Source organism: Asterias amurensis, chromosome 14 (assembly GCF_032118995.1).
Source record: "Asterias amurensis chromosome 14, ASM3211899v1".
Classification (NCBI taxonomy): domain Eukaryota; kingdom Metazoa; phylum Echinodermata; class Asteroidea; order Forcipulatida; family Asteriidae; genus Asterias; species Asterias amurensis.
In genome coordinates this window covers 19,820,747-19,836,954 of record NC_092661.1, presented here as the reverse complement: position 1 = coordinate 19,836,954, position 16,208 = coordinate 19,820,747, and the positions used below count along the sequence as shown (strand labels likewise).

At 37.1% G+C, this 16,208-nt stretch overlaps 1 protein-coding gene across 3 annotated transcripts in view; it reads right to left on the bottom strand.

Moving 5' to 3' along the window:
• The window catches only part of LOC139947510 (uncharacterized), a 28,490-nt gene extending 18,057 nt beyond the window's left edge, over positions 1-10,433 (bottom strand). For 2 of the 3 annotated variants that reach the window (XR_011787359.1, XM_071945437.1), the window contains exons 1-7: positions 9,760-10,433; positions 8,942-9,243; positions 7,593-7,751; positions 6,994-7,127; positions 5,807-5,870; positions 4,979-5,156; positions 3,829-4,002 (exon numbers count right to left, since the gene is read on the bottom strand). Coding sequence is in view for 2 of the 3 variants with exons in the window: in XM_071945437.1 (XP_071801538.1) it covers positions 3,829-4,002; positions 4,979-5,156; positions 5,807-5,870; positions 6,994-7,127; positions 7,593-7,751; positions 8,942-9,243; positions 9,760-10,341 (1,593 nt within the window). In the remaining variant the exon portion in view is untranslated. The remainder of the gene's footprint in view (positions 1-3,828; positions 4,003-4,978; positions 5,157-5,806; positions 5,871-6,993; positions 7,128-7,592; positions 7,752-8,941; positions 9,244-9,759) is intronic. The other variant, XM_071945438.1, reaches the window with a different exon arrangement.
• Between the last annotated feature and the right edge of the window lie 5,775 nt (positions 10,434-16,208).

Here is a 16,208-nt window from a genome sequence, read left to right as displayed (position 1 = left end):
AACAAATCAAATGCATGATTGTTCAATACGAGCAATTCTTGGCAAAGTAGTCAGAAATTCAAGTCTCTCTTCTTCAATTTGACCCTAGTAACTATTTTGGTCAGTAACAAGATGCAAATAACTTGTTTAATTTCAATATAAAAAAATAGTGCATTTACGAATATGGCTGCTACCTATTCAGAATAGCCAAAACACTGGACAATCCTCAATGACATTTAATATACTTTTTTTCTGTTAAGGGCTTTATAGATAATTGGAAATATACTGCTACTTAATTAATTGGTACTTAATAATGCACATGATCAGAACCCATTGATGATTTTAAACACGCTCATTAGTGGACATCGACAAAATATAAGAAGAAAAAAAATTACCTGCCTTAGTTTACCAAAACTTATAACAATGCCACCCTAGTGTAGTACGAAGATGTCTGGTACCAATTCAAGTCAAGTACAAAGCTGTCTAGTACCAAACCAAGTCGTAACACACAACTGTCTGGTACCAATTCAAGTCGCAGTACGATGCTGTCTAGTACCAAACCAAGTCGTAGTACGAAGCTGTCTGGTACCAATTCAAGTCATAGTACAAAGCTGTCTAGTACCAATTCAAGTCAAAGTACACAGCTGTCTAGTACCAAACCAGGTCGTAACACACAACTGTCTTGTACCAATTCAAGTCGCAGTAGGATGCTGTCTAGTACCAATCCAAGTCGTAGTACGAAGCTATCTGGTACCAATCTTAGTCATAGTAGGAAGCCGTCTGATACCAGTTCAAGTCATAGTAGGAAGCTGTCTGGTAACATTTAAGTCGAAGTAAAAAGCTGACTGGTACCAATCCAAGTCGTACAAAGCTGCTTGGTACCAATCCAAGTCATACAAAGCTGCTTGGTACCAATCCAAGTCATACAAAGCTGTCAAGTACCAATCAAAGTCATAGTACAAAGCTGTCGAGTACCAATCCAAGTCAAAGTACAAAACTGACTAGTACCAATTCTAGTCGTAGTACAAAGCTGTATAGTACCAATCCAAGTCATAATACGAAGCTGTCGAGTACCAATTTTACAAAGCTGTCCGATACCAATCCAACTAGTAGTATAAAGTAGTCTGGTACCAATCCAAGTCATAGTACAAAGCCTTCTGGTACCTATCCCATTGGGCTGTGTACTTAGTCAACATGGCCCTACTTTTTATTATAGTGCATCGTCTTAGAAGATATGATTGCCTGGTGTAAAGCAGCTCAGCAAACTGTAAAACAGTCAGGAATATTGGTAAATAAATGAAGAGCAACAGGCAGGCATGCAGTATTTAGATGGATTACTATACCAAACGCGACAGTTACTAAATTTCTACTTGGTCATATAACACAGAAACGACGTACAAGAAATACACTCATAAAGTAAGCAATCCTTTGTGTTACAGATTCTACCAAATACATGGACTTTTTTGGATGGTCACTAGGGCCTGACAATTCTTCTAGCAAGTCAACATCAGTTCAAAATAAGATAGCCATGGGAGTAAAAAATCTTGTTATAAGTTGCACTGATCACTATTTATTAATAATGTAATAAATTTATTTATACGACGATTACATTGATCTCCCTTCAACGTCGGAAATTACTTCTTCAGTAAGCAACCTACAGTAGTAATTATTTTGTTCCTTTCATATCTCATTTTAAAGTTAACGTGCAAAAGACTTTGGCCTTATCCAGGGTCACACAACACAAAATACATCTGTCTGTCTGTGTTGTTCGTCCACGATTGTCTAGCGTCATCACCCATTGTCAGTTACACCTGCAATAATTTACCATGAAAAGCATACTACACCAAGTGAGAAGAACACAAGGCGTTGTGACAGCATATGGTGAAGGTCCGATACTTCATCTGGCCAACGTCTTAATGCCCCGGTCATTGCCTTGGTGCCCATTAAAAATATTCTAGCAGAAATTTAACTGCCTTGAATGAAGTATCAGGCCTACTGATTAAAAAGTCCCCCTTCAGAATATCTTAACATTGTTCAAGTCCCCCAAATCCCTCATCGTACAAGTTTGACAAAGTCAATACTGCACAGCTACACAGGGTGTCCGCCATTACCAACCTCAATTTATTTCAAATAGGGTGTTAACACACATTGATGGACTTAAATGAACATGGGGTTGCAGTAAGACATAATCAACAGTGTCAGGACAGAGGCATCCAACCCCTTATATATCTTATCACTAATCTAAACACAGTAACAGTCCCTATATTCATTACATGATGGTCAAATTCCATCGTCATTACTACTTTACAAAACACCTCCCAAGTTACAAACAGATTCTGATCATGTGCAAAACACTAGTACCAATTAACACTGCCCTAAACTTGTGCTTAATTAAATAGTCATGGGACGTCTCTCATTGATTATAAATACAGAAATAAATATTGGTTCGAGATAACTGTGTTGTTTTAACATAATCTTGAAGACTGTTGACCTCAAAGAGCATATTGTGAGGTTCCGTGCTGAATTGTTGATCATCGCTTTGCTGTTTCTAGGCTGGATATCGAAGTCAGATGATGATTTGAATGTTTCCAAACAAGTAAATGTTACATCTTGACACTATTCAACAGATAAGCATTGCAGAATATGGTAGCTTACTGTAATTAGATACATAATGTGCATTGAAAAACAATAGTGAAGCTGTCTTCACCCCCCCCCCCCCAAAAAAAAAAACCTAATAAATGTGAAAAACACATGAATTGGTCATGATCCAATATGTAGTGATTGTAGTCAGAAGAAGACATAATTGAAGATGAATTCCACTTGTTGCAACACTCACTTAACTTTTGCTCTATCATACACTCAGATGTTATTTTACATGAGCAGAAATAAATCCTTAGAAGAACTTGCCACTCAAACCCTTTCAGAGCTCTTTTGTTTCAATGACTTATCTTCTTTGAAATATTCCTTCAAGATTAAACGCACTACTTTCACATTAATACGGAAGAACGTTTTCACAATGTACAGCACTCAGGTAAAAGCGAAAGAGCAACTTTCTGATCTTCAAGTGAATATATATTAATTATAAGAAAAATCATTGCATCCTTTATCCTTGTGAATATTAAGTCTAAAAAGGTGGGGTTACTCTTAATACAATATTAATATTTCCGGAGATTGAGTGAAAGATGAATCATCAGTTCATTGCTGTAGGATTTAAACTTTGGCATGGTTGGAGTTAACAGTTGTACACCATGCAAACTATCTCTTAGGAGAGGTGTTGGCTCTGAACAGAGCCAGTTGGTCATTCTCAATGTTTCAACTAGTGTGCTGTAATTGTCGTCAGTTTGCTTTCAGGTGGTGTGATTATGAGATGGTGCGTTGCTTCATGTTAATAGTAGTGGCCAATTAACTACTCTTTGGTAATGAATCCATGCACGGAAATAACATGGAATCCATCTTGATGTATCAACATCACACATCCATAGACAGACTCTAAGATTATCAACTTGGGTTTCTGACGACAGGGAGTAGTACATGCTTTGATTGTACAGGTTAGACAAGCAAAGGTTTCTGGTTAAACTTTCTTAATATGAGAACTATATCTTGGAAGGGTGTGAAGAGGTATTATTGCCTGAAAGGTATAAGCCCAGGCAGTGGTCTGATTGAAGCATATCAAACAACTTTGGACAAAATTTACGTCAGCAAGTACTGTGAAGAAATCATGTATAACCATAAAAACCATGTAATTTCTGCAATATCCTCCAACAATGATTATTCTGCAAGGATTCGTCACATCTCCAGTTTGCTGTCTTCATCAAATCAAGACGCAGATATTGATTGAGTTTGACTTACCGATTGTCCTTGTCCAGGTCCCATCCTTCCACCATTACCATTCCCTCCTGATTGACCTTGAATAGATTGAAGAGCTTGCAGACCCTGGCTACTCAGTAGACCTTGACTGTTACCTGGTCCTCCCATACCACTAGCTGGATTGATCTGACCCTGTGGTCCATTGCCTCTCATGCCCTGATCATCAGAATAATAGAAGAGCTTTACAAAATAGAAACCCTGGTCATCAGACCTTAAAGCCATTATAAACTTTCGGAACAGAACAAAAATTAAAAGTTCACAAATTTACAAATAACTTACAGGGTTTACAGAAGGTGATGGTAAAAGACTTCTCTTGAAATATTATTCCATGAAATGCTTTACTTTTTGAGAAAACATTTAAACAATATCAATTCTCGATATCGAGAATTACGGATCAAGAATTACAGATTTATTTTAAACAATGTCATGACACGGCGAAACGTGCGGAAACAAGGGTGGGTTTTCCCGTTATTATTGAGCCTAAATTTTCACAGGTTTGTAACTTTTTATAGATAAGTGCGGGATATACACGAAATGCGGGCCTTGGGCAATACTGTTTACCGAAAGTGTCCAATGGCTTTAAGCATTCTTTGACTATCTCAACTCCTCGATAGTATACAGGACCAGCAACCTAAAGGGTCCACTGGATAACACCTAAAAAGTTTGCTCTAAATTGATCAAACAGTTCAATGATCTTTTTGTGTGAATCTGGGCTACATTTCAAAGTTCAAATACAGAAAATTGGTCCTCTGAACAATTCTAATGTAAAGTTCAAACCAAGTATTTTATAGAGACTGAACTGGTTTAATACCACACAACCAAGCTATAAACAAACACCAAGTGAGGTATGATCTATCGACTTGCTTGTTGCATCTGTTCACAAAGCTCAACAAATGTTTCACCTCTTGCATTTTGCCTCTTCCACCCTCAAAGCCATTTTATTGAGCAAAGTGCGAAATTATAATCATTAAAAATATTTTTTTTTCTTTGCAGAGCCTTACACAACTGAAACGATACAAAAGAAAACAACAGAGATGGTGCATACTTAGATGTTTAGAAGATGTTTAGAAGATGAAGACGCAGGTTTAGAGAGGCTACCACCGCAACCATAAAAACAAAAAAATGCACTCACATTAGCATGACGTACCATTTCATCAGCTTGACGCCGACGCATTTCTTGGTGCATACTGACACCACCACCACCACCACCGCCTTGTTGCTGGCGACGCAACATCTCTTCTTGCTGCTGTTTCATCAAGACTTCTTCTCGTCTTCGCTGTTCCTCCCTCTGGTGCATCTGCTCTTGTCGCCTGTAAACCCAAACAAACCATCCACGATTAAGGTATTATTTGATATGTTCTGAACACCCTATCTTTAAATCTTAATAAGCCACTTCGGAGTTCCAGCTGCGCATGTCCGTTACTGCTGACAACGGACTCCGTCTATCTCCCGTGACCTTTTGACAATACCAGCGGGTATTGTCAAAAGGTTACGGGAGATAGACAAAGTCCGTTGTCAGCAGTAACAGACATGCGCCACTGACATTCCGAAGTGGCTTATTGGCAATCCTGTACCTGAGGGAGAAACCCTTGTCCCCCCCCCCCCCCACCCCACAGAGAAAAAAAAATAAAAATAAAAATTACAATTCCCCCAACAAAATGATTCCGTTTTCCAATCGTTGACAGACAAGTTTCCAGACCTGATTTAAGTCAGTTTAGTTTTAAACAGTGCTGTTTATATAAACTTGTATGACAATATATAATAGTAAATATGGTAAATAAAAAAGATGGAATCATCTTAACATAAAACAAAAAATAACCATTTTGTCATTGATTTGGCAAAATTTGGATTTCACTTTGAAATGAATCAAGAATTTACTCTCAAATGAACTCAGCTCTAAATTATTAAAAACAAAAAATTAAACAATCAATGACACAGTATCTGATTATAAAACACTGACTTTAGCTGCATCTCCCTTTGAGCTTCTTCAAGACGATTCAATTCCTCCTGACGACGGACCAATTCTGGATGAGATGAAAAAAAGAAAAAAATTAACTTCAGAAACTAACATGGCAGTATTGCGGCAGTAATAGGTCTCAAAAAGCAATATTTTCAATGCATGCATCACTTACTAGTCATGCTAGAAGTAATTGATTTGATTAATCATCCAGCATATTATTCCAAACACTCCTACATCCATCTTCTTGGGCAAGCTGGTAGTTTAAAGGGCTCAATACTTCCCAGTTAAACAAAGGTTCCATTAATCAATTATTGGAGTGTTTGAGCTATTATACAAATATTGACTGCTTCGAGTGCTATGGTTAAAACTATGACTCCCGAGGTGATCCCCGGAGCGTTCTATTTTCCCGAGGCGAAGCCGAGGGAAAATAGAACGCTACGGGGATCACCGAGGGAGTCATAGTTTTTAACCATTGCACGAGTAAAAGCAGTCAATATTTGTTTTATAACACCCCAAACATTTCTAAATACTGTACTGTTATTATTAAGTTACAGACCTGAATGCTACAATCCACGGACGACGCGAATACAGATTGCAAACACTTTTACTTACTGTGCTGCATGTAGTGTCGTGCAATCCGAAATGGTTACAGACTATTAATTTATCATCCTCGTACACACAACGGACGTCTGGGTACTGCACGCCATGTGCTAGTCTTCGGACTAGCGCATGGCAAACCGACGCACTATCACACGGCCGTCGTCTAGCAAAACTAAGACATGTCATGTGACGCGCTCTAAACCAATGAGCAGGCAGAATACTTGCAAGGGGTGTTATAATCAAAAATGACCACTCACAAGATTGCCTCCCAAGTCGAGCCTTTGAACAACAATTTTTGATATTATTCTATACGGCTCTTTTGTACTGACCATGACTATTACAAAGTCATGTTTGATGTCTAGAACAGGCATATATTTGTTTCTTGGAAAAAAAGAAGGAACAATTAATTGAGTACAAGGGCTGGCCTATATGTTTACAAGGTGTAGGCTTTAATGGGCATTTCAGGCTTTTTAATCACAATTTGTCTGATTTTCCCAGAGCAAAAAAAACCCCAAAATGTAAATCAGACTCTGAAGAATATCATGTGGATATAAGGACGCGTAGTGTAGGGTTTAGAAAGAACCTACCCTGCCTCATCATGACTGCTTGATGTTCATGTTTAATCATGTCCATCTCTCCTTCCATTTTATCTCGGTTGTCTTGTAACTTCCTCTCAAGTGTTTCACGTTGTTGTCTCTCAGAATCTTCCAAAGCCTTCCATCTGCACAAAAACAAGTTTTTATCAAAATCCGTTATCAATATACACAAGTACTTATTTAAGCATTCACCATTTCACAATAGTTTCTTAAACTTGCACTAAGCTTGGGCGATATCGATTTATTTTATTCACGATATATCACCGACAATATATTGCGATATTCGATATAATCGTGATTAATGAAATTTGACATCATCAGTCTTAAAACTCCAAGTGAAAGTTGTAGAAGAGACAGTCCTAGTATAAGAGAGGTGTTCTAATGACCTATTCTTTTGGTTTTACTCCAAACCTATGGGGTATCAGCTAGCAAATACATCGCGATATTAATCGATATATTGATATATCGCAATTATCGCGATATATCGCGATATATCGATATTTCGATTAAAACCAAATCCATCGCGATATTCGATAATATCATGATATTGCCCAAGCTTAACTTGCACAAGACCATGATATTTGTCTTACCTGTTTCCCCATTGGAACTCAAAGGACCCTGGGGAGGCAAATCTAGGTGGGTTCTCCCTCTCATGGTGATAGGCTTGATTCTTAGGCAAGTTCTTCTCAGGAAGTCCATCTTCCTCATCACGTTGCTCAAGAGGCTCCACAGAGATTGGGTTTGGAGATCTAAATAACACAAAATAAAGTCCTACATATTAGATTAATAATTCTCATTTTAAAAAGTTAGAAACTTTCAAATCCTAGAAATCTTCCTTCAGAAAAAAACTTGCTCCTCATTTCACAACATAAAATTTGAACTTTGAAGCAACAAGCAACAATGAAAAAAAAAACAATACAAGTATATATATTCAGGCCTGATACTTCACGGAGGCAACGGAGGCGATTGCCTCCGTTGCCCCTTGCCATCGCCTTGGTGCCCTTGAAATGCTCTAGTAGAAATTTACAATTCCCTCATAGGGTGCCCTTTGCCAAAGAGAAAATGCCTTGGTGCCCTTGCCTTTTCAAAAATGAAGCATACAGGCCTGTATATTTCAAAACATAAACCATTCGAGAGTTCATAGATCTCTGTGATTTGTTCATAGTTTACTTATCGGGTCGCACTAAATACCGACAACTCACGACCCCTCACGACAACAATTTTTAAATGCACCTTAACAGAACATTTGAACATAAGTTAAGCAGTAAATATATGCACAAGAGTCATATACAATCAAATCACTTTCAAACTGTTGAAAAAAATGTAATTTTAAGTGTACAAAAAGTGTTTTTTACCCCGAATTTAGTACCGAACAGAAATAACCGCCATGTTGTCTTTCGACGTACTTGGACGATTTCATTACACCGCAGAGGTAATACAACATGCAAGATGAATATTTACCATTTTATGTGCCTCTCATAGTCCCCATAGAGTTTAAAAAAATATATTTAAACCTTCTCTTTTATTGAATTCCAGAGTGTCGGCTTAGTTACTAACAAGGAAAAAAAAAAAAAAAAAAAGCTGAAACCAAAAAGAAAAAAAATACAACTCAGCCCTCAGAAATTACCCATGCCCCCTGCGGTGTAATAGAATCGTCCAAGTACGTCGAAAGCGACATGGCAAATATTTCCGTTTGCTACTAAATTTGGGGTAAAAAACACATTTTTTACAGTTTAATAAAAGAACAAAATGTTCAACAGTTTAAAAGTGATTTAGATGCATATGACTCTTGTGCATATATTTAACGGTGACTTTATTCAAATGTTTTGTTAAAGTGCATTTAAAAATTGATGCTGTGAGTTGTCGTGAGGGGTTGTGAGTTGTCGGTATTTAGTGCGACCGTACTAATCAAGTGATAAACAGAATCTAGAAATCTTACGAGGTTATTAAGAAAACGCCCTCTTTGATCCTTGTCAATGCGTTTTGAGCTCCAGGTTTCCTTGCAAACTCAACAATCCCCTCGGAGGTAGGTCGGCCACGATCATCAACAATCACAACTGCTCTCTCCACAACACCAAACTGTGAGAAAGCCTGTTCCAATAGCTCATTAGAAACACATGGAGGGATACTTTTGACTTTCAGGGCGGCACCGTGAGTAGCAAAGCGTACACGCAACATTCTGTTCTTTCTCATTGTGCCATCCAACTCTGCCTTGGCTGCCTCTGCATTGTACCTTGTGTCCTACGAATGAAACAAAAAAGATTCTTTGATTAGATGCATAAACAAAATTATAAATTTTAATCATTAAAACTGACCAGCTTTAACAAAATCATTGAACAGATATAAATTTGAAAATACTAGTTCCTGACGTTTGAAACTGTACCAACAAAACATCATGCATTGCATTTTAATAAAATAACATAAATAGGAAAACAAATCTGACAAAATGATTTCTTAAGAACACCAAAACAGTTATGAAGGTCATTTGAAGTATAAAAAAATAAAAAAATAGTAAGTCCCACATTTTAAAAAGTGTTTTGTGCTAGGCCTAAATTGTAATTTGCGCACATGCTTGGGGTTGGGACAATTTTTATTGTTGAGTTTTCAAAATTCAACTCAACAAATGTGCCTTGAATTGAACATGTTGAAGAGGAAAACAGTTTTATGGTAAGTCTTTTTTCCTCACAGCACAGACTGTGTTTCATGATATTTTATTTCAATAGGATGTTCAAATCTCCAAACAACAAAGGAATTTACCAATCTGATGAAGCCAAATCCTTTTGACTTATTCAAGAAGACCTCGGAGATCTCACCATACTTTTCAAACAAGCCTTTGAACTCGTCCTCGGTCGTATCTGGAGTGAGATTTCCAACAAACAATCGACATCTTTGTGTGAACTTTTTCTCAGTTTTTCGCGTGGCAGATTCGACCATCATTTGGTCGTGATTGCCCCCAGGACCGCCGTGTCCCCCGTGATTTCCGGACATATGACCGCCAGACATTCCTCCGTCTCGTCGGTCGTGGTCTCGTTGATGATGGCGTCTGTTGTCACGATCACCAGATGAAGAAATACTAGATGAACTTCTTTCCATTGACTTGTTCAACTCTTGCTTCGTGTCTTGATGACTCGTCTTTGTGACCTTAGCTTCATCCTTGTTGTTTGGCTTCGCATTTGGCGTGGCGACTGCCGGCGTACGGGGATTATTTGCGGCAGCGACGTTGGGCGAAGGACTTTGGACTTCTTTTTTGATGGCTGGTCGCTGCGGTTGGTTCTTTCTGTTGTCGTAATTGCTTCTATGGCCTCCCCTGTACGGACGATCGTTGCGACCACGATTCATTTTCAGCGATTTTAGGACAATTTTGAGAGAAATTGAACGGAAGATTCACAGCACATGCACACAAAGCGAATGACAAAATGGCGGAGTGACTCTTTGCGGTGCTGTTCTCTTTATTCCGGTTTTTGCCGAAGATACCACACAGAAATTTAAATCTCATAAATTTACTTGAGTTTACATTTTACAAATACATTTGAACAATTTTTTTTAATAAAGATAGTTTTAAAAAAAATTCTATTTTTGGAAAGTTTAATAAATGTTTCAATATGTATTTAAACATACTTTATAGATACAAAATATATTTATATAAATACTTATTTGTGAAGGAGCCTAGAGTCCGAATAGCCGATTGTCTACGAAGCTTCGACTCGGGTCACGGCTCGGTTCTTAAATTAACCACACGCGGCGTCCCAATTGTGGGTTACCAGCCATCCTTCTGTACTAGAAGCGCTGCTAGTAGTGGCTGGTTCCCAGCTCCAATTATCTTTATTTTTATCTTGCACGAGAGGGCGCTAAATCACTTTAATGGATGTCATATTAAGGTGGGTGTGGTTTTGTGTGGGGTTTGGGGAGGGGGATGTCTTTGAAATACAGCTCTCAATGATACAGTTTTGAAGTAAGGTCGTATTAAGCTTCAATGCAAATGTGTTTAAGAAAAAGCATCAGACTGCCAGCCCTGATTACAAAAATTGTGGATTAAGTCAGTCGATCTAGAAAACAATGGCCACGACTTTCTTTCCGACGCCCCCCCCCCCCCCCACCACCCTCTGCGCAGAGGTCATCTTGGATGTAGTTTGTTTTCGGAGTACAATCTTTACACATATTTTTTTTCAAATGTCAAAACAACTCATAGTATCACTCCTCTAATTAAAACCTTAAGAGTCAGTTCAGGTAAATAGTTGACATACTTGCTCACGGTCAAAAAATGAATTTTTTTTATACTTTGTGGGTTGAAGGGCCTTGGGGGGCGAGTAAACAAAATTGCATTTTCAATTCTATATATAGCCCGTTGCCATGGTTACGGCTCATTTTGTTTTTTGGCCATTTTAGGCCGATTTTGGGGTCTGAAAAACTGGTTTTTAGCTCATATTTACAACTCCACCCAACCAAAATGCAACATTATTTCAAAAAACCTTTTATATCACTACAAAGTATCATCCTTGGCCTTCCTTGAGAAAATTTGTTATTGCTTTAAATAACACCCTTGTGCTATTTTTGCATTATGCATTACAGTATGTTTTTAGAACTTGCAAAATCAACATTTTTACCCTATTTTTGGACCCCAAAATGTCAACTTGCCAGGGGTCACAGAAAGTTTCCCTTTCGGCTGTGATTAGGGCCAACAGTGGTCTTTCAATATCTGGTGTCAAAAACTTGGGCAATTGTATCCTGTTGTGACAGTACTGCCTCAAAACTAGACTTTTTTCCCCAAAACATGAAAAATGCCTTCTAGAGGGTCTTTTCACATAATATCGAAATACGTGTCCACGGTAAAAAAAAGAAGAATATTTTTCATTTTTTTTGTGGATAGTAGGATGGTAGGGACTTGGGGTCCAAATAAACAACATTTACATTTCAAATCATAATATAACACGTTGCCATGGTAAAAGTTCATGTGTGTTTAGGCCACTTTGGGCCGATATTGGGGAATGAAAAACTGTTTTTTTTTAGTTAATATTTACAACTCCACCCCACCAAAAAACAAAATTATTTCATAAAACCTTTTACATCACTACAAAGTATCATCCTTGGCTTTACTTGAGACAAAAAATATTGCTATAAATTTCACCCTTGTGCTATTTTTAGAACGTGCATTAGAGTATGTTTTTAGAACTTGCAAAATCAACATTTTTACCATATTTGTTGCCCTCAAAATTTCATTTTTTTTCAGGGGTCTCAGAATATTTTCCTTTCGGTTTTGATCAGGGCAAAAATTTGTCTTTTTTATTTCTGGTAAGAAAAACTTGGCAAGTGTATCCTCATGTTAACAGTACTGTCTGAAAAATAGACTTTTTTCCTCAAACAGAAAAATGCATTTTGAATTGTTTTTTCTTCATATTGAATTTCTAACATTAAAAAGTTATAATTCTATCAATCTTGCAGCTTTTCCTTAGCACTAGTGGATTACCCAACATTGATCAGGAACTGTTGATGACCTTAATTTTACAATTTGCCCGGCCCAGCCCCAATCATATTTCTTGACATTGCATAAAACAATGTTTTGTGAATAGCGCCTCTTTTTGTGAAAGTGTTCCCTTTCGGTTGTTATTGGTGTTTTCATGTCTTCTGGGTAGAAACACTGTGTTTATTGTATCCTGTTGTGACTGATCATGCCTTAAGTATAGTAATTTTCCAAAAACAATGCATGCTTGTTAAAAATCTGGCACTGTTTCCATGCCCTTTGAGTAATGAATACAAAGTTTTTATTTAAACATAATGGTATCCAACCAAACCGAAACCAATGCTTTGCCACTGAGAGTTCTTGATTTGGCTACTTTACCTATTGTACAGGTATGATTCCCATTGCAAGTAGAGTGCGATGAGCATTCTTTACAAGTTGTCTTTAATACAGGGCCTACTCTCCTTGGTCCCTGCCTGCTACCAAATGTAAAACTTTTCTTAGAGATAGAGATCATAAACAATGTAGTTTCTGTGTTTGCGGCAGATGGTTTGGAGCATCCAATCATGTCCAACACAAACGTGGGAAATTAAAAAGCCCGCTTAAAAGTGTTGGAAAAGTTTGCCAAGATCTTATTAAAAACAATGATACTAACGATTTGCAAGATGAGCGTAAGAGATTATTTAAAAGGAACACGTTGCCTGGGATCGGTTAAGTTGGTCTTTGAAATGCGTTTGTAACGGTTTGTTTTAAAATGCATGGTTAGAAAGATGTTTTTGAGTGATACTTGTATGGATCATTATATTCTACTTTTAAAATATCTTTCTAATCATATGCATTTTTTAATAAACGTTTACAAACGCTTTTGAAATACCAACTCGACCGATCCAAGGCAACGTGTTCCTTTAATGAAACAACATTGAAAGAAGTTGTAAAAACTTGCACCTGCTGAACATAAATAAGTAAGATGCATTTGCAGTGACAAAAGTCTATTCAGGCTAGTTTGATATTTTTTCCATTCACTATCTTACTAATTCATAATTATTATATATGTCTCTGAGAACGTTGAGTTGTTTATCACATTGAGTTGTTTATCACGTTAAATAAACCAACTCTTTTATTGTTTGCAACAGTACAATTGAAAGGAACCCCACCATAGATGGGGGAACTGCTTACAGAAGGCCAAAGCAGGTGAATGGCCATTTAGCCCTTTAGTCCCTGCACCGCCCGAGTTTGCTGAACTCCAATTTCTCAAGAGTCTTGCAGTAAATTACTGGAATCATAGTTCAAATTTTAAAAGATAGCCAAGGCTTAATGTGTATGCACAATTTTTTACCCTTTCGGTAATATTTGTATAAAAGTTCTCATGGGAACAATAAATGCCTCTCGTTAAACGGCTACGGTAATTTTTATGGCGAATACTTTTGTGCACGGATAAAATGAACACAATAGCTTTTCAAGGCTTTTGTCTGGCTCAATGCTCATACTGATTAAATGCGAAGGCGTTATTTTCGACAATATCATCATAAATGATGAACAGTTTCCTGTTTACTGATGAGCGTTTTATTTTTCGTAAGAGCTAAATTATTTCATCATCATTAGCTTTGACAAGTCAACTGTGAAGGGAGAATTAATAACGATCTATAACAACTAGATATATTAACAAATGCGTAGACCTACTAATGACTATCGAGTTTTCTTTTGATGTTCCTTTTTTTCTACAAACACAAGCTAGCGAGGTTTCCTCATACCGCATACAGTGTATCGCTATAATGCGGCTGGGCGGTACAGCGGCTAAATGGTTAGATACTTTGGATACAGTACTTGCTCACTTTTAGAGCCTCTTTGTTCTGAATGGGATGAAAATGTTTAGTTCGGTAGCGGGCAGGGGACCAAGAAGACTGTTATAAGGCCATGTAAAGACAAGGACAGTAAAGATTGCTCACCGCACTACTTCTCTTCTTGCAATGTGAATCATACCTGTACAACTAGGTAAAGTAGTTATGACAAAACAAGAACTCAGTGGCTTAAAGAGCATGGAAACAGTGCCATATTCTTTTAACAAGCATGCTCGTTTTTGTTTTTTATCAATTCAAACTAAGGGATAACTTCAAAATGCATTTTTAATTGTTTTTGGAAAAATTACCATTTTTTGAGGCAGAAGTGTCACAACAGGATACAATAAACCAAAGTGTTTCTCCCCAGTAGACATACAAACCATAATGATAGCCCAATCAAAACAAAAAGGGAAATATTCCGAGAACCAACAAAACATTAAAGACAGTACAAACTTTCTTGATGTGCAAGGGGAATTAAAAAATGTGACTTTCAAAAAAAAAGGCGCTGTTCGCAAAACTGTTATTTTATTTTATGCAATGTCAAGAAATATGATTGGGCCAGGGCCGGGGTGGGGCAAATTATAAGATTTAGGTCATCAACAAGTCCTGATCAATGTTTGGTAATGCACTAAACCTACAAAGTGCTTATAAAAAGCTGCCAGATTGATGGAATTATAGCTAACTTTTTCATGTTATAAATTCAAAATGAAGCAAATATTTCAAAATGCATTTCTCTATGTTTTCGGGGAAAAGGGTCTATTTTTGAGACAGTTCTGTTACATCAGGATACAATTGCCCGAGTCTTTCTTACCAGAAATAAAAAGACAAATTATGGCCCTGATCAAAACCGAAAGGAAAATATTCTGAGACCTCTGAAAAAATGGAATTTTGAGGGCAAAAAATATGGTAAAAATGTTGAATTTGCAAGCTCTAAAAACATACTGTAATGCACGTTCTTAAAATAGCACAAGGGTGAAATTTATAGCAATATTTTTTGTCTCAAGTAAAGCCAAGGATGATACTTTGTAGTGATGTAAAAGGTTTTATGAAATATTTTTGTTTATTTTTGTAAATATTAACTTAAAAAACAGTTTTTCATTCCCCAATATCGGCCCAAAGTGGCCTAAACACAAATGAACTGTTACCATGGCAACGTGTTATATTATGATTTGAAATGTTAATGTTGTTTATTTGCACCCCAAGTCCCTACCATCCACAAAGTATGAAAAAAAATATTCCTTTTCTTTTACCATGGACACGTATGTCGATATTATGTGGAAAGACCCTTAAAAAGGCATTTTTCATGTTTTGGGGAAAAAAGTCTAGTTTTGAGGCAGTACTGGCCCAACAGGATACAATTGCCCAAGTTTTTGACACCAGATATGGAAAGACCAATGTTGGCCCTAATCACAGACGAAAGGAAAATTTTCTGAGACCCCTGGCAAGTTGACATTTTGGGGTCCAAAAATAGGGTAAAAATGTCGATTTTGCAAGTTCTAAAAACATACTGTAATGCATGGTGCAAAAATAGCACAAGGGTGGTATTTAAAGCAATAATTTTTTTTCTCAAGGAAGGCCAAGGATGATACTTTGTAGTGATATAAAAGGTTTTTTGAATTAATATTGCATTTTGGTGGGGTGGAGTTGTAAATATGAGCTAAAAACCAGTTTTTCAGACCCCAAAATCGACCTAAAATGGCAAAAAAAATAAAATGAGCCGTAACCATGGCAACGGGCTATATATAGAATTGAAAATGCAATTTTGTTTACTTGCACCCCAAGGCCCTTCCACCCACAAAGTATAAAAAAAATTCATTTTTTGACCGTGAGCAACTATGTCAACTATTTACCTGAACTGACTCTTAAGTTTAATTGTTGAGCTGAGTGCTTTTTCCATGGACACTTTGCTTCAA